General features: G+C 51.5%; 1 protein-coding gene and 1 long non-coding RNA gene across 7 annotated transcripts in view; both read right to left on the reverse strand.

Moving 5' to 3' along the window:
• The window catches only part of PLEKHM1 (pleckstrin homology and RUN domain containing M1), a 47,619-nt gene extending 39,263 nt beyond the window's left edge, over positions 1-8,356 (reverse strand). For 4 of the 5 annotated variants that reach the window (XM_086685494.1, XM_086685493.1, XM_086685492.1 and 1 more), the window contains exons 1-2: positions 8,236-8,356; positions 2,421-2,509 (exon numbers count right to left, since the gene is read on the reverse strand). In XM_086685494.1, the coding sequence (XP_086541620.1) occupies positions 2,421-2,468 (48 nt within the window). In that variant the 5' untranslated portion in view covers positions 2,469-2,509; positions 8,236-8,356. Of the gene's footprint in view, positions 1-2,420; positions 2,510-5,666; positions 5,850-8,235 lie in introns of all 5 variants that reach the window. The other variant, XM_086685491.1, reaches the window with a different exon arrangement.
• Positions 8,357-9,658: 1,302 nt separating this feature from the next.
• LOC147574405 (uncharacterized) lies at positions 9,659-14,698 on the reverse strand. Of its 2 annotated transcripts, XR_015243661.1 has the most exons (3): positions 11,854-14,690; positions 11,398-11,597; positions 9,659-10,039 (listed from the first exon to the last, which is right to left on the reverse strand). It is a non-coding gene; the product is annotated as an uncharacterized LOC147574405 (long non-coding RNA). The 2 variants fall into 2 exon arrangements; XR_015243660.1 differs by lacking the exon at positions 11,398-11,597 and having other exon boundaries at positions 12,882-14,698.
• Between the last annotated feature and the right edge of the window lie 3,596 nt (positions 14,699-18,294).

Below are 18,294 nucleotides of genomic sequence, written 5' to 3' on the forward strand. Positions count from 1 at the left end.
GAGAGAGAGGAAGACACAGAATCCGAAGCAGGCTCCAGGCTCTGAGCTGTCAGCACAGAGCCTGATGCAGGGCTCGAACCCACGAGCCGTGAGATCATGACCTGAGCCGAAACAGGACGCTTAACTGACTGAGCCACCCAGGCGCCCCTAAAATAAATAAATAAACTTTAAAAAGAAAGAAAGAAAAAAGGAAAGATCCTTGACCTGGCAGTCAGAGGCAGATGTTAGTCTCAGCTCTGTTGGTCAACAGCTGGGTCACTGCAGACATTTCACTTAACCTCCCTGAGCTTAATTTCCTCATCTGTTAAACGGAACGAATACTTCCTGACCTACAGCACAGGAGTTGGGGGGTGGGGGGATTACTCTGAGGGCAGGACTTGCTTTTTTTTTTCATTCTTGCATCCTCAACACTTGGGCTGGTTCCTGACACGTGTAAGTATTCCGTTAAGGTCTGTTACATAAATCAATTATAAAATACATATATGTAAAATCCTTTGGAAAGATAAAGACAGTTCTGTCATAATATAAGCATGTCAAAATTACCTATGTGTTTTGGAAAAGGATTGGGAGGGAATACAGAAAACCTGGTTTGAACTGTTAGCTGATAGGATTATGGATAAATATTTTACTGTTTTATTTTTATCTTAGCCCAAACAGTTCATGTTAATGTTCTTAGAAAACTCGAATGTTCTTTTTTTCTTTAAAAAAAATTTTTTTTTTAATGTTTATGTATTTTTGAGACAGAGAGAGACAGAGCATGAACGGGGGAGGGTCAGAGAGAGAGGGAGACACAGAACCCGAAGCAGGCTCCAGGCTCTGAGCTGTCAGCACAGAGCCCGACGCGGGGCTCGAACTCATGGACCGTGAGATCAAGACCTGAGCCGAAGTCGGACGCTCAACCGACTGCGCCACCCAGGCACCCCTGTTCCTTTTTTCTTTATAACAGCTTAATGAGACACAATTTACATTGCATAAAATTCACTCATTTAAACTATTCAGTTCAGTGATTTTTGGTATATTCACAGAATAGTGAAACTACAGCCACTACCTAATTTTAGGACATTTTCATTCTCTCAAAAAGGAACACTGTGCCCATGAGCAGTCACTCCTCTCTAGTCCCCTCTCCCTCAACCCCTAGCAACTACTAATCTACTTTCTGTCTTTATGGATTTGCCAATTCTGGACATTTTGTGTAAATGAAGTCATACAGTATGCAGTCTTTTGATGTTAGACATCTTTTCATATGACTTAGGGTCATATACTTCTTTTATTGTTTGCTTATTTGACTTGAGAGAGAGAGAGAGAGAGAGAGAGAGGCAAAGAGAGAGGGGGACAGAGGATTCAAAGTGGGCTAGGTGGTGACAGCAGCAAACTCCCAAATCGTGAGATCATGACCTGAGCCAAATGGACACTCAACCGTCTGAGGCACCCAGGCCACCCTAATGCCTTCTTTTCTTTTTTCTTTTTTTTTAATGTTTATTTATTTTTGAGAGACAGAGAGAGACAGCATGAGAGGGAGAGGGCAGAGAGAGAGAGACGGAGACCCAGAATATGAAGCAACCTCCAGGCACTGAGCTGGCAGCACAGAGCCCGATGCGGGGCTCCAACCCATGAGCCGTGAGATCATGACCTGAGCCGAAGTCAGATGCTCAACCGACTGAGCCACCCAGCTGCCCCTTCTTTTAATGTTTACTTATTTTTGAGAGAGAGAGAGAGAGAGAGAGAGAGAATGTTCATACGTGTATGTGCCTGTGGGGGAGGGGGCAGAGACAGAGCGGACCGAGGATCCAAAGCAGGCTCTGCTCTGACAGCAGAGCGCCCAATGCAGGGCTTGACCTCACAAACTGTAAGACCATGAGCCGCTTAGGATCATGACACTTAACCGTGTGAGCCACCCAGGCGCCCCATATGTATGACTTCCTTTGAGAAATCCTTGGTCTTTAGGCAGCCCGTATTAAAATCCGTCGTTTTTGGGGCGCCTGGGTGGCGCAGTCGGTTAAGCGTCCGACTTCAGCCAGGTCACGATCTTGCGGTCCGTGAGTTCGAGCCCCGCGTCAGGCTCTGGGCTGATGGCTCGGAGGCTGGAGGCTGTTTCCGATTCTGTGTCTCCCTCTCTCTCTCTGCCCCTCCCCCGTTCATGCTCTGTCTCTCTCTGTCCCAAAAATAAATAAAACAAACAAACAAACAAACAAAAAAACGTTGAAAAAAAAAATCCGTCGTTTTTTATCAATTCCCATTCCATCACCAAGAAGATGTTCTAGAAAGGGCAGGATCTCCTCAGAGCCTGCTTCTGCTATAACTCTTTCTCAACCCGAGGCCTCGCTTTCCAGACAGTACTCATTCATTTCAAAGTGAGGAAAACCAACGACATGGCTGTCCCGTGCCCCCTTCCCCACCCTTGAGCCTCTCCGACTGCCTACCGGGATGGCAGCCCGGGGGTCCAGTCCATTCTCCACCACCGAGAGCATTTCCGCTCACACTGCAGCTCCCTCGGAGAATCACATGACACCTGCAGAGACAGACGGCGGCGGCCAGATGAGCAGGTTCCAGCTCCCCACCCGCAGCCAATTCTCCCCCTCCCCCAGCAGGCAGCGGGTCAGCCCATCTTCCTCAAACTGCAATGCAAAGGCCTCTGAATTCAAAAGTAAAAGCCAAGAGTGGATTTTAAGGAAGGAAACAAGGGAAGAGAAGAAATCTGAGGGCTCGGATCTCAGGAGGTGGGGAATCCTATGTGCCATGGGTGGGTCCACCCTAATCAGGGCATGGAAAGGCCTCTGTATGCCACACCACACGCTGGCACAAAAAAGCAGGGAATGAAGGGCTGATTTGGATACAGAACTAAGGGTGCGAGGGGGATGCTGCCGCTGGAGGTGCCAAGAGCCCACATGGACCAGGAAGCAGGGGCTCACAATTCACATTCGGAGCCTCCGACTCCTGTGCCAGCCCGATGTCTGCCAGCTCGGCGGGGACAAGCACAACCGAAGGAAGTTTCCAAAGGGAGGGCCTCTTGCTACATAGCTGCTTCCCCTCCAGGCACGAGGGTCCAGCTGGAGCAGCACAGGGACACGCCTAAGGGAAACAATACGGGTTCGAATCTCGATTTGCCACTAACCACTTAGGCATGCTAGGTGGGGCACCACGGCAGACGTCTCAAATGGAGGTTATGAATGTGGAAAACGCCCAGCACAGGGCCTGACGGTACTAAGGATAAATGGTGTCTATTACCCCGGTTGGATGTGGCCAAGCCTTACAGGCAAAGGCCACTGTCTGAATAAGTCTGCTCAACTACCTGAAGTCAGTACACAGGTAAATCCCTCAGGGCACTGGCTCCCCCCCACCCCCCGGGGGTGGCTTGGGGGGGGGGGCCTCAACCTGAGCCTCGGGGGGGGGCTGTTGGCTCGCCTGGACCGCCCCAGCCACTTGGACGGACCAGGATTGGGTAGGCACATTCCCATCTAAACAGATCTCTAGTGACCACACTGCCGAGCATGGAGGGACACCAAAAAACAGGTCATCGCTGTCTCTGTTCTCAAAAACCGATGGCCCAAAGAAGTTATCAAATGGAGGCATGCTGAATGGATTTTGTACTGTTTACACACATTGCTTCATCCATTCTTTGGAACCACCCTAGGCGAGCTCTTTTATTATCCAGATCTAACAGATACGAAATCAAAGCTGACCCAGGTCAAGGAACTTCCCAAGATCCCAGGGCTGATCAGTGGCGGGCTCTACCACCTTCGGCCAGGATGACATCCACCCTTCTGAAGAGGCAGGTGTGAGCTAGGGCCAAGGGGTGGCTGGGGAGGGGGCAGGGGAGTCTTGGGAGGAGGCCTCTTCGGCCGGGGGCCCAGGTGGCGGGATGCAAGGGAGCATCGGGTTGAGTCTGGCAGGAAAGGTTTACAGGCGAACAGCGAGGCATGGAGAACGGCAGGGTGGCCCTAAATGATGAAAGACGCTCTGATTCAAGCCCTGGCCTCTGGATCCGGCAGAGGGTGAACAGGACCCAGCGCCGACCTTCCTAAGTAAGGACATGCAAAGGGAGACAGGTGTGTGGAGGACGGGCCCCACGAAACCAGCTCTGGTCAGCGCACAACAGACTGACAGGAGGAACACTAGCCCCTGGCCACAGCCCATCACACTGTCTCTCCCTCCACCACTCTCCCAGCTCCTACCCACCGGGAATCCTCAGGACCCTTTGCTGGAGACCAGCTCCATGCTCTGGCCACCAGGGCACCGGGAGAAGGGGACGTACTACAGAGTCGGTCCTGAAACCGTGCCTGATCCTAGAGGCTGGGTTTCTTCAAGGCTACCCTACGCAGCCCTGCAGGCCAAGTTCAGGCTCTCTGGCTTTGAGACCCTGGCATCCAATCCCCTTTGGCAATTCCGGGGGCCTGCCCTTCTAGGCAGAGCCTCAAGCCCTAAAACTGCCCTTCCCTCAGCCGGCCTCAAGGCTTGGGCCTCAGCAATCTGAAGAGGAGGACCATTGAGGCCTCATCAACTAATTAACTGAATATAATATTCACTGGAGGGAGGGAGGCTTATCATTAAGTGGGTGCTCTGGCCAAGTCAGGGTCTGCTGAAAAAACAAAGGAAACTGACACTGAGGTCAGAGCAGGGCCAGACAAGAGACAACTGTGACCTAAAACAGTGTCAGGAACGTCACAAAAGGACAACCGTGCAGAGAAACCTAGAAGAATGGCCACTTGACAATTCACAAAACAGAACTGGGACGTGGGGGTCAGGCCAAAGTTCCAGGCACATCTTTCTTTGCAGGAAGCCAAAGCTCCCTACATAGGCCTGTCGGTGCTAGAACGCCTCAGGAAGGCAGGCAATGGCTCAGAGGCAGGACCACGACCATCTACGATGTGAGATCTCTGGGCTCTGGGTCTCCTGACTGCTAGGTCAGCACTCCAGCAGGCTCCTTGGGTGGGCCAGACCCCCATCTACCATGCTATGGGACTGGTTTCACTTTCTATCCTCAGAACTGTCTTCACTGACACCAAGAAGCAAACGAAAGAGGGGTGGGTCTTCAGGAGACCCAGAATAAAGAGAGCAAGTAGAGAGTTCAAACATCCCTGATACAGTTGAGCAGAAAAGGTGAGTGCCGTGTGCCTTTAGGAAACTCTAAAGCCACCCTTCGTCTACCTCTGCCCCTCGGTATCGGTTCACTCTGGCACAGGATCTCATTCTCTATCCTCATTTAATTCTTAAAACAATCCTGTGAGAGAAGGATGATTATCCCTCATTCACAGAAGAGAAAACTGAGGCTCAGTAGAAACATGCCTCAGGTGAGGGACAGAATTTTCTCATTCCAAGCTCTGTGCCTTTCACCAGTTCATACTGTCCCAGGTCCTTGGTTCAAAAAGTTTCAGGCAAACTTATTATTCACAGACTCTTCAGAAGCTCCACCTTATCAAAGAAGGCCTAACACGGACAAGAAACAATCTTTCCCATCAGATCTGTGGCCCCACCTAGCTGACCACAGGTCCTTTCCATGGCAGCCAGGTTTCTGAGCTGTCCCTCCTCAAACGTTCCAACACACAGGAAGGAATCGTTGTGGTTGATTCTCTTCGTGATACTGCCTGGCCTTCTATAAACATCCAATTTCACTTCCTCCAGAGGCTAAGGAAGAACGAAAAGAGGAGAAGGACTCAGATGAGACTTACATTAAAAGAAGAAATGGATAACCTGGCTTCACCACTTTCGAAACACTCCGTTCATCAGTAAACAGCAACCTCTTCTTCTGAGAGACTTCCCCGCCATCCGCGACAGCCTCGTCTCTACGGCCTGACTCCGATCCTGCACCTGGCTATGCACGACAACAGGCCGGTGTTTAAGCCCTCCAGCTGCTCTACCAGGTGATGAGTCAGGGTTTTCAGTTGGAAACAAATGACAAAGTTATCTTCTGATTCAGAAAGACAGCGGATACTTCAGACATGTGAGTGCTGAGTAAACAGCACCTCCTTCTACCTGAAGAAAGTCGGATTTCTAGACAAGAGCCCTGTGGGGGATGGGATGGGTGTGTGGGGGGGGTGGGTAGGGCAACAAAGCAACTGAATATCAGCTGGAGGGCAAGCAACTTCTAGCTCGTGATTCCCAGTCCAAAGGCTAGTGGGGGAGGCCAGAAATGTGAAGTCTAGGAACACTGGGTATCTTTCTTTCCTCCCTCCCTCCTTCCATCCAACAACACCCATCTCTCCCATATTCTTGTCCCAGGTCCCTTAAGATTCTGGCAAGGACCAAACTCTGAGTGAATGAAAGCAGGACCTTTGCCTGACTCATTCACCATTGTATTTCTAATGCTTCAAACAGTGCACGGCACACGGTGGTGCTCAAAAAATACTTGCTGAATGAACAGATGAGTAAAATAAAAAGGCTCAGACCGTTGCAGACCGTAAGAGGTTGAGGTATACAACTTTTCAGTGGTGGGGTCACTGTGGAACTCCTTCCATTACACCAAGCTGCCAACAGGCTGAAACCCTTCAGAGATCACACCTTAACGGAAGGGGACATTGAAGGTCAAAGGCCATCCGATTCTCGAAGGCGTGAGACTACAAATGCAAGCAAAGACAATGGGTCTTCTTTGGGGTCCTTTACAATGGCTGTCAAATGGCCAATCCTTCGGAGTTTGGTCACCAGAACTTAGAGGGGAGGTGCACCCCCAAATCCCAGGAGATTATAAATGTTAACAGTGGAGCCTGGGTGCCTCAAGAATGTCTAGCTACTCTGAGATAACTTGACTCTCTGTGTTCATGGGTAATCAAAATGGTCAAAACTCAATGCTCCAGCACCTGCCAAAAGAGGAAGCAATTCAACAGCCTCCACGGAGGCCTCGGCGTCCCCAGGATCCACTCATCTCTACTCTTCACAACATGTAACGTCACCTCTGGCACATTCGGTAGCGGGACCAATCTACAACCAGTTCTGGCCAGGAGGAGCACTGGGTGAGGGTCCTTTCTAAGCGGCAGGGCAATACACATGGACATGATTCTGTGACCACAGCCAACCCCACACAGTGGAACCCCTGGAGTTTCTCCAGATCATCACCCAAAAGGAAGTGATAAGCTCCCACTGCCCCAGCTGAATGAGTAGCTGTCCCTCACCTTCCAGGTATTTGGATGATACCTACCATTCCAGCAGCCAACGCGAGTGATGTAATATGGATGCCAGGAACACAATCCTTAAGGACAGCTACAGGGGACCTGACATCCAGGAAAAGCACTTGACCCACGGGAGAAGGATCTCTACTCCTCCACACTTACTTACCATCTGAGGCCCTGCATCAATTGAGGTGTTCGGCAAGTGCCTGGCTCTGAGAAAGCAGGTGGGGTCGGCAGGGGACTGCACTAGGTTCTCAGATCAAATGGGGACCACATCAAGGGAAGAATGGGCACAGAGTTGGGATGAAGAGTTGAAATGGGGATAGGAAGACGTCAGTCTAACAAGATTGGGTAGGGGTGGTGGGAACTAGGGCAGCAAGAGTTGGGGGGTGGTTTAGCAAAGACTCAGGAATGAAGTGTCCTCAGGCTGGCTGGGGATGGAAAGAAAGTACGTGGTGGGCTTGGAAGTTAGGGGTTGAGTGGGTGAGGACAAGAAGATACATACAAGACTTGAGATAGGGCTGAGATCAGAGTTATCAAGAAGAGGGGGGTAAGAGCAATAGGGCATCTACTGTGGTGGTAGGTATTAAATGAGCGGGGGGAGGTGGGTGTTTTGGCTGAGCAGACCTTGGGGGGCTGAGCAGGGGGGCTGGGATAAGAAAGCTGAGCCTGAAAAGGGGTAAGCCAGAAAGACGGGGAGGGGGGAGGGGGGGTTCGAGGAGGTCTGCGTGGAGCACTGGGAACGCCAAAGGGGTTGAGGGGTGAGAATGAGATGCGTCAGAGGCAGGCGGAGGGAAGTGGCTGTCCTAGGGGTTGGAAGTGGGCTGCCGTGGGGTCGAGTGTGGCTGCACTTACGCAAGACCAGTGGTGAAGGGGTGAGGGTAAGGGCTGGGCTCGGGTCACGGGTGAAGAAGAGGAAGGGGACGGGTCAGCACTGGCTGTTTGGGCTGAAGGCTCGGGTCCGAGTGGGGTAGGGTGCGGGGCTCAGGCGGGGAAGGGAAAAGGCTCGGAAGCAGGACAGTTTCAAAGCAACCAAGGGTTTGCGATCACGGACAGGGCTGGTGACCCATCGCCCGTTCTCGTCTCGGCCCCGCCGTCCCTTCTCACCCTCCTCGCCCTCTGACCCCTAACTCACCAGAGGGAGCGGGGACGGGGCGCGGGGCACTCCTGGCCACGGCAGCCCCTAAGCCTCCGACCAGGCGCTGCGGCCTCCCGGCCAGCGACAACAGGAAACGGCGCTCGCGGCGCCTGACGCCATCACGTTGGTTCGGCGTCCGGCCCCGCCCCCGGACCGCGGAGCCAATCGCAGGGCCGGCGGAGCCTCGGGGCGGGGCCAGCGCTCGGGAAAGCCCAAGTCACCAGCCCCAGAGCAGGTGAGTGATCTGGGAGGCTGGGGACTCTGCGACCGGAGATGCGCACGAAGAGGCGAGACCACCGGGCTAGCCCACCAGTGTGGGGCGGAACGTGTCCTACTGCCCGCCCCCAGCAGTGTCTGCGTCTCACTAGATCCCGGCCGCCTTCTGGGTTCATGACCTTGCCTGGGCACAGCACTATCTACCATTGAGGCTGTCTGTTGGCCTCCTGCCCGGAAGGTTCCCACTTGTAAAATCGGACCAATAACGTCTACCCTAGTTTTGCCTCCCTGAGGGCATCAGTGCAGTAGGTGCTTCCCGCCTGGTGGTTCTCAGGAAAAGCATACAGGTTTTGATCACCGCTGTCACCAAGGGAGCACCTTTAGGTACCCGTCAGCCCCCAGGCATGAAGCTTAAGGTTCTGGTTATTCTCATCTAGCCAGGAAGTTGTTTGTTTCCTTTACTTGGTAGAGTTGATATTTCTCTTTCACATGGACTCGGAACAAAAGGTCAAGAGTGTGTGTTGGTGGGGGTGGGGAGAGATGTCTTGTGCTTTGGACACTTCATACCTGCAGGCTTAGGTCAAATGGGATCTTAGGGCCTGAGTGTGGGGTGAGTACTGGGGTGGAGAGGTACTGCTACCTGCAGGTCCAGGGGGACTTTGGGGGTGTCTACAGGGCTGGTCTGGGAACGGGACAGTTCTTGGAAGAAAGCTCCACTGATCTGGGCCAGGCTCTCCATCAGCCTTGCTGGGAAGGGGAGAAGAAGGGGTCCCAGTGCCTGTTTCCATTTATAAAACCAGCTGTTGGAGATGTGGCACCTGAGTGTGTGCGGGCTGCCTCTTCAATAATTCTCTCTCTAGGAGCGAGAACCACCTCTCCTCGATTTTAGACTAGATGAATCTGAGTACATTTAGTATGGTTAACAGTTGAACAGAAAGTTAGAAATAAGGACACGGAGGGATGCCTGGGTGGCTCGGTCGGTTAAGTGTCTGACTTCGGCTCAGGTCACAATCTCACAGTTGTGAGTTCCAGCCCTGCATTGGGCTCTGCGCTGACCGTGCAGAGCCTGCTTGGGATTCTCTCTCTCTCTCTCTCTCTCTCTCTCTCTCTGTCTCTGTCTCTCTGCCCCTCCCTCGCATGTGCTCTCCCTCTCAAAAGTAAATAAACATTAAAAATAAATAAATAAGGACACAGAAGCAAAGCATTATCTTAGCATTAAACAACTTGGAAAGTAAGGAATTTACTAGGAAATCCAGCTTCCTGGGCAAAAGGATAGTGTTTCTGGTTATAATTATAGCACATCAAGAGCATCAGTGTCTTGATACAAGCATGCCCTCCCCCAGATGGAGCCAGCAACATTCCTCAGTTCTTCCAATGAATTTGTGCGCAGCCGCTGTCTGCAAAAGCTGTGGGAACCCCGCATGGTAATCTCTTGTCTATCTTTTCAGGAGCCCCCGTCTCCTGGTCTTCTCTTACTTCTCAGGCCTCTCGGCCCCTCTGCAAAGTCTACGGGCTTGTCTTCCTCTCTCCATCTTACTCTGGCGCACGTTTCCACCATTCATGGGCCACGAGTCCACCAGGTAGTCTGAGGCCGGAAAAAAAAAAATCTCCCATTACCCTGTTATTTGAGCAATAATAAAGGTACATGCAAAGTGCCATGGTGCCAGAGAAGAGGCCTGGAAGGTTATCCTGGCGGAAGCACCTTTTATCTGAGCCTCCCGGGTGGACACAGGAAAGGGCGATGCCGATGCCGGCGAAGAGACTGGTAGAGAAACGGCTGGTGGGTAGGAATGCAGACTGAGCTCAGGGGAGGGTGCACGGAGAGGTGGAGAGGAAGCTAGGAAGTAAGGCCAGAGTAAGGGGAGGGGGATCAGAATGGAAGGGGGAGATAAAGACAGATTGGGCAATGGGGAAAGGGAGGAGGCACAGACAGAGCTGGAGGCCAGCGCAGGAAGGGCTCAGAGGCTCACAAAGGCACTGGTCTGTCAGAGTCAAGCACTAGGCATAGTCATTCAAAGCCAGGCAGGAGAACTGCAGGCATCTGAACTTCTCGGGGGTTTAAGGTGTCGATTCCTGAACCCCGCCCCTGCCCTGGAGAGTCACTCTGGGATGAGGCCCAAGCATTTAGCCTTGGCCCAGACCTTTTCTGTCTCTTGCCCTCCCACCCGTGGATCTGAAGGGTGAGAAAATGTGAGGATCTCTCTTTAACCTAGGAGCTGGAGGGCAAGGGATTTAACAGGTGTGGAAAACAGAGGCTCCTAGTTGCCAGATAGGAATTTTGATTTATCCTTAGCAACCACCCTGAAGGTAAGCACCATTGTTATGCCCATGGCATAGATGATAAAACAGGCTTAAGAGAGGTTAAGGAACTTGGGGGCCCAAGGCCATACAACTCATAATTACTACGGGTGGGATCCTCACCCAGCTCTGATTCTAGCTGGAGAACTAGCATAATTCAGTGGCCGGGCAAGTGGGCTTTGGAGCCAGGAATGCTTAGGTTTGAATACCGGCTCTACCCCATACCGTTTTCTAGGCCTTCCCTAAGACAGCGCGGGGCCCAGCACAACCCAGCAAGTGTGGGCCTGAGACCACTGCCACAGTCAGTGGTTTTCATAGGCCCCTCGAGATGGCACCAGAGATAGAAACTTCTAAGTTTGATTGGTGGTTAGAAAAGAGAAGTAAATCACAACACTCTGAGGCCCCTTCGCCTCAGGCAGAGGGGCCAGAGTGTGTGACTTCCGGGAAGTTCCCCAAACTATCTGAGCCTCAGTTCCTCATCTGTAAATTGGGGAAAATATCAGTTGCCCTGAGGATTAAAGAAGATAATATCCTCAGGACGGTTTCCGGTCTGAAGTAAGCACTTGAGGATAACTAGCTATATTATTATTATTATTATTATTATTATTATTATTATTATTACAGTTTTGGCTAATTTGTACCTACCCAGTCCAGTCAGATCTCCGTTTTCTAACTGGTCTTTGAGCACTGCAGTGAGAGCCTCTCTTGTTGGAACCCCAGATGTATCCTTACTTGGTCTCTGACCGAAATCATCTAAGTAGGACTAATGCCACCATTTCTTTTGAAACCGGAATAGGTAATGTTCTCATGGCTTCTGTTGCAGGAAGCTGGTTCCTCCCACTCTCCTTGAAGAAACGGATTTAAAGGGTTCGTAAAAATGATTTGTCAATTCTATCTCAATAAAGTTGGACACAAATACAGCTTTGAGGTGCAGTTGACAAAAGAATGGACTCTTTAAGCCTCCCAAATGTTATCACACGTAGTTTACAGTTCAAATAGTACGAAATGAAATGGTGAGGAAACAGAATGACCCGCAGCAGCCTCTTGCCTCGACCATCCCCACCCTCCTGGGGCAGCTCACCAGTCCTCGGTCCTCCTTACCTCTCGCTGGGTCTTCGGGTGCTTATCTCCACCTATCTTGTGTTTCTAGCTCTTAATTCTTCCATTTAAAAGATTTTTTTTAATTTTTTTTTTTTTTGAAAGAGAGAGAAGGAGAGAGAGAATCCCAAGCAGGCTCTGCACCGTCAACACAAAGCCCGATGCGGGGCTCGAACCCACGAACCGTGAAATCGTGACCTGAGCTGACGTCAGACGCTCAACCGACTGAGCCACCCAGGTGCTCTGATTCATCCATTTTAGACACTGTCTGTGGACTTCCTGGCAACACAGGCAAGGAGTTAGGTCTTTAACACCCCCCACCCATTCCATTCTTGGGGTTTACTTTTGTCACTCTTGCCCCACGAGTGACAGTGGTTGCAGAATTGTGACTAGGCAAGTATTGTTCACCGCAGAGCTTACTCATGTAGTCCGATGGCACTCGTTTCTGTCCCCCGACCCCCCGGGGTTTAATTTCTTCTCCTTCTCTTTCTGTGCTGCCCGCCACGATCACTCCTCCACTCCGCTCCAGTGCTCTGGCATGACAGTTAGTGCCATTCCCCTCGGCTACCTCCTTGACCTGTCCTACGCTGCTGTCCTGGAACCTTCCTTCGCTGCTTCCTGGGCTGGGCTTTTCCTGGCTCCCTTCTCTTCTTGCTTTCTTCACTCTCTCTCTTAATCTGCAGTTAAGAATCCCTTTCTAATATTAAAAAATAGAATGGTCTTTGGACCTGCTCGTGATCGTAGGTATCCTTTCGATATCTATTAATTGGGACAAAAAATACAGAAAGACCAAAAGTTACTATGAAGGCACTCCTGCTCTTAAGTGAATTTGTGTTTTACTCGCAATAGCATCTATGAACGTGTGAAAGCCTGTTCAAAGTTTAGGCTTAGGGTTAGTTCAATCTAGCCTCAATGTCTGGTCTTCCATTTGTCACCTCACCCCCTCAACTTGCCGTGAGACAACCCCTCTCTTGACTTTCTATTCAGTTCCTGTGCCCTAGCAGAGACTTAAGTACTGGTTTAAGGCCCACCTTGCAGGTGCACGTGGCCATGGCTGGCCAATCAGGGTCTCCTCCTACCAGATACAGGGTCCAAGCAGACCAATCAGAGGCTTTTTGAAGACTGGCTTTCCTTTATGAGGCTTGCTCAACCTCAGTGGAGAGTTGGAGTTACTAACGACTATCTTTGCAGTCTTGGGGCATGCATCCTGAAGCCTGAAGCCATCATGGAGGAAAGCACAACTGAGGGACAGCTGGGGAGAGAATGACGTTTGAGCGCTAGATGCGGCCAGCTTTAAGATCTTAGGCTTCCCGGTTATGTGAGCCGATACACTGTATGACATTTTTGGTTTAAGCATATTTTAGTTGGATTTCTTTCACTTGGAGCATAAAGAGCGGCGACTGATACATTGTCTTTGCGAACTTGGGCAGGTTATACAAGCGGTGTGTACAGACTTGGACCGTGACAACGCAGCTCCCATTAGGTCCCCTGTGGCTGCCCTGTTATCAGCCTGAGCCTGAGACAGCTTGACGTGGAATAGTCCGTTTTAGGGTCTGGAGGAAACGACTTACCATGAGTCACTGCCCTAAAATATACTTTCTACCCACATGCCCGGTGCCTGGAATTCTGTGGTGATGGTGGCATTCCTTAGCGTCAACCATGGCTCTCTTCAAGCGGTTCTCCTTTGGAGTGTGGAGTCTGCGATATTTAACTTGTAGAAGTCCTTTCTTCTGGAGGTCCCTCTGGGAGGCAGTGGATCCAGGATGCGGTGTAGACAGACCTAGGTACACATCTCAGTTCCCAATGGCACGGTCCCTTTGCAGCTTTGGGGGCAAACACATAGCACTGTGTGCTGACCTTTAGGAGGTCAGTCTGTATTACATAAGGAATCCTATGCAGAGAGTGAAGAAATGGTCTCAGATTCACCCAGTAATATCCCCGAGTCAGCCCTGAGGGCAGGGTCTGGCACTAGGCGTTGGGAAGAGGAAGGAGATGTGATTCTTGTCTTGTCAGGGCTCCTGACCTAACAGAGAACTGCGGTTGAGTCTTCACATGGACGGACGCTATCTTTCACTCCGCGCCATTCGTAGGTGACGCCTAGAAGAGCAGGGCCACCGTGTCGTAGCCTCTAACCCACGACTCTGTCACATTCTGGGAGAGAGAATTATGGGCCCTCCCCGCATCCCCGCTCCTGCTGTGTCTCCTAGTGGCCACAGTGTACTTTCCCATCCCCTGGCTTGGGGCTTGGGGCTGGTTCCGTGCTTAGGCTCGAAGAGGCTCGAAGAGGCTCCGTGCTTAGGCTCGAAGAGAGCAAGAGTGCTTGCTCTCTTCCGCTTCTCTTGGGTAGCCGCTGCCTCTTCAGCCTGGGTCCCGGCAGCAACGCAGGGAGACAAGACCAGCAGCGAGAAGCCGCGCCGATCCAGCCAGCAGGGCATTAAAGTACAGCGGTAACGGCCAACCTGTGAGAATCGGTTTCCCAGCCTCCTGAGTTTTGAGGATGGTTTATTAGTTAGCACTGTTGTGGCAAAAGATAACAGATACATGGACTCCCTCCGTTATCAGGTTACGTACAGGTTCAGCTGCTGCGGTAGAGACCCGACACAACAGTGGGTTAAGTGAATTTTTTTTAATTCTTTTTTTTTAATCCTTTTTTTCGGGGGGCGGGGAGTGCAGGCGGGGGAGGGGCAGAGAGAGTGGGGCAGAGGATCCAAAGCGGGCTCTGCGCTGACAGGCTGACAGCACAGAACCCGACGTGGGACTCAAACTCACGAACCGCGAGGTCATGACCTGAGCTGAAGTTGGATGCTTAACCGACTGAGCCACCCAGGCGCCCTTTAATTCTTTTTGGTTTTAAATGTTTATTTCTTTTTGAGATAGAGACAGAGATTGAGTGGGGGAAGGGCAGAGAGAGAGGGAGACACAGAGTCCGAAGCGGGCTCCAGGCTCTGAGCCGTCAGCACAGAGCCCGTGGTGGGGCTTGAACCCACAAACGGTGAGATCCTGACCTGAGCTGAAGTCGGACACCTAACCGACTGAGCCATCCAGGCGCCCCAACAGTGGGTTAAATTAAAAAACAGCTTCTTGGGGGCACCCGGGTGGCTCAGTCGGTCAGGTGTCTGACTTTGGCTCAGGTCATGATCTTGCCGTTCATGGGTTCGAGCCCTGTGTCGGGCTGTGTGCGGACGGCTCAGAGCCTGGAGCCTGCTTCACATTCTGTGTCTCCCTCTCTCTCTGCCCCTCCCCCGCTCATGCTCTGTCTCTGTCTCTCAAAAATAAGTCAACATTAAAAGAAATTTTTTTTAAGAAGCAGCTTCTTGATCTCTCATATGATAATCCGGTTAAGTACTGGATCTGGGGCTGGTTCGGTGGCTCTTATGTCAGGGAGCCAGGCTCCTTCTGTTTTCCTGCTCTACCACCCTGGGGTGTAGCCCTCATCCAGATGAGGCCTTTGTACTGTTGAAATCTTCATTTCCTCCACAGGGTGGCGCCAGACCGCTCTCTGCCGCTGCCCTGGAACACAGGCAGCCTAAGCACCATTCCTGCCTCTGCTTCGGGCCTCCGGACTTTTCTTCTTCTTGAATGAGTGTGCTCCCGCCCCCCAGCTGGTGCTCCGCGCCATCCCCCAGGTCTCAACAACATACCCCCACCAGGACCACAGGAGCCGGAGCTGGTCGTGCCTGGTGCTCCTCAGGACTGAGAGGCCCTGACCTCCGTGGGGGCAGGAGCCGGCCAGCATGACCAGTCGGGACTCCCAGGTTAAGAATCCAGTTAAGCCTCCTGGTCATCCTCAATCTGCTCTGCCCTTGGTCTCCCGCCCACAGATCCCTGCTGACCTCCAGCCCTGAAGAAGCCGGAGAACCTCTGCTTCCCCCACCTCCCCGTCCGCCTTGTCCTACTTCAGTAGTTTGGTGAGCATAAAAAGGCCTGTCAAAGTGGTCCCTCTGTTTGGGGGATGGGCTCAGGAGGGGTGGGCATGTGGGTTCGGAGGGTGACAGATTCTTTCTCCAAATGCTCGCCAGGCTCCTCCGAGCCCTCTTCTTGATTCAACCTTGCTTGGCCTGTGAAGACTTGAACAACCACGGGCATGGTTGCTGGCAGCTCGTGGCCGCATCCCTAGTAGGACTCTAGCCTCCCTTAAAGTGCCTGCCTGCAAAACTCCCGGCTGTCTAAAGGATTGGCTGCTTAGTCCAGCCGACGCCTGAAGATCGGGCCCCTGTCTCCCAGCTTCTGTGAGAGGGCAGGAGCTTAACTCTGAGAAGTGTCAGCAAAGCCAGATGGGTCTCCTATGGGCCAGCGTCCCTTCCTGCTTTTTGTCATCTTTCACTTCTGATTATAGAGCCCCCACTCATTCCCTTCCCTAGTCCCTCATTCTCCCTGTGAAATACCCCATCACGTCTGTAATACTCCCAGTTGGGTGCCTGCTCACGATGAACCCTTTCCCCTACGGCACTGCAATACTATGTTACTGACTGAACTCTGTCTGGATTACTTTAAGTAGTGTCTGCTTTTGTTTATCTTCATCAGGGGAGGTGTGCGGGATCAGCCTTTTAATTTTTTTTTTTTAATATTTTGTTTTGAGAGAGAGGCAGGGTGCAAGCAGGGGGGTGGGGGAGGGGCAGAGAGCGAGGAAGACACAGACTCCAAAGCGGGCTCCAGGCTCCGAGCTGTCAGCACAGAGCCCGACGTGGGGCTCAAACCCAAGAACCGTGAGATCATGACCTGAGCCGAAGTCGGTCGCTCAACTGACTGAACCAGCCAGGTGCCCCAACAGCCTTTGAAATTAAATTATTTTCAGGATCAGCTTTTTAAGTAAGCATCCCAGGGATGTTTGCGTATAGAGGTCCAAAGGCTATATTTTGAGAAATCATGTTTCCCTGTGGAGATCTTTTCTCTGGCAGCCCTTTTGAATGGGGGCTATGTTTTCTCAGATACCGCATTGCCAATAGTCCATCCAGCTTTAATTCCAGTGAGAACGTTCCAGAGATGAAACTAAGAATCAACTCCAGGCGCTTCTCCAGTCACCTCTGGGGATGAGTGTATGTCGTCAGCATCCAGCGCCTCACCTGCTGCCCAGCTAGAATGACACCTTTCAGGGTTTCTGACTTAGAAACACGACCACCAGGTTACTCCATGTGGACACCACCCCCCTTTTACAAAGCCTTTGAACACCCACCCATCAGGAGGGGTTTGCTGGATAATGTTGGTTGGCTCTTGACACCCATTTCTAGCCCCTTCTTTGCAGGTCCTGGAAACCCACGAACCATAGTTCACAGATTCCCTTGGCAGCAGAATTCTGCCAATAAAGCGTACCTGTGTGAGATTTGGAAGGCGGGAAGGAGGCGGAAGCCATGCTTTTCTCCTCTGCAGCAGCAGACATGCAGGCTGAATGTTGGAGTCCATACTCCCCACCATTCAGGCTTGGGGCCATGGGGCTATAGTGACCCCAGCAGTGGCTTCCCGAAGTTTCCTGACTGAGTGGCAGCAGCAACTTTGAATCTATGGAAAGCAACTGTGGTAAAGTAACCTGAGAGCTAGTGGTGCGATTCTCCCCTGGCCCTGACCTTCACCACTGCGAGCCCCACCAGTGGTGAACACCAATTGCTTGTATGACCTTTGCGTGTGTGTGTGTGTGTGTGTGTGTGTGTGTGTTTGAAATATCTAGAATGGTTTGTTTTCCTGGCTATGGTAGTTTTAAAATATGTTCACAAAACTGAGGGTTGATGGGGGGTGGGAGGGAGGGGAGGGTGGGTGATGGGTATTGAGGAGGGCACCTTTTGGGATGAGCACTGGGTGTTGTATGGAAACCAATTTGACAATAAATTTCATATATTGAAAAAAAATAAAGATCTACTGAATGAGTGCTGGAAAAAAAGAAAAAATGAAATAAAATATGTGCACAAATTCTTTGACTCTTCTCTCTTTATTTTTATTTTTTTTTAACGTTTATTTTTGAGACAGAGACAGACCATGAACGGGGGAGGGGCAGAGAGAGAGGGAGACACAGAATCCGAAGCAGGCTCTAGGCTCTGAGCCATCAGCCCAGAGCCTGACGCAGGGCTCGAACTCATGGACCGCGAGATGGTGACCTGAGTTGAAGCCAGACGCTTAACCAACTGAGCCACCCAGGCACCCCGACTCTTCTCTCTTTAAAAGGTGGGGTCTAAATTCCCACCCCTTGAATGGGAACTGGATTTAGTGACTAAGTCACTGCTAAATGCTGCTCTGTGCCGTCTGAGGTGAGGTCATAGGAAGGCTACCTTCTGTCATTTCTGTCTCTCTTTCTCAGCTCACTCACTCTGGAGGTACCCAGCCATCATGCTGTGAGGACATTCAGTCAAACAGCATGTGGGCAGGCTCATATGGCAAGGATCTGAGGCCTCCCTCCAACCCCCGTGACAGCCATGTTAAGTGAGTGAACCACCTTGGAAGTGGACCCTTCCGACT

Source organism: Puma concolor, chromosome E1, assembly GCF_028749965.1.
Source record: "Puma concolor isolate L17-30 chromosome E1, mPumCon1.1.hap2, whole genome shotgun sequence".
Lineage (NCBI taxonomy): Eukaryota > Metazoa > Chordata > Mammalia > Carnivora > Felidae > Puma > Puma concolor.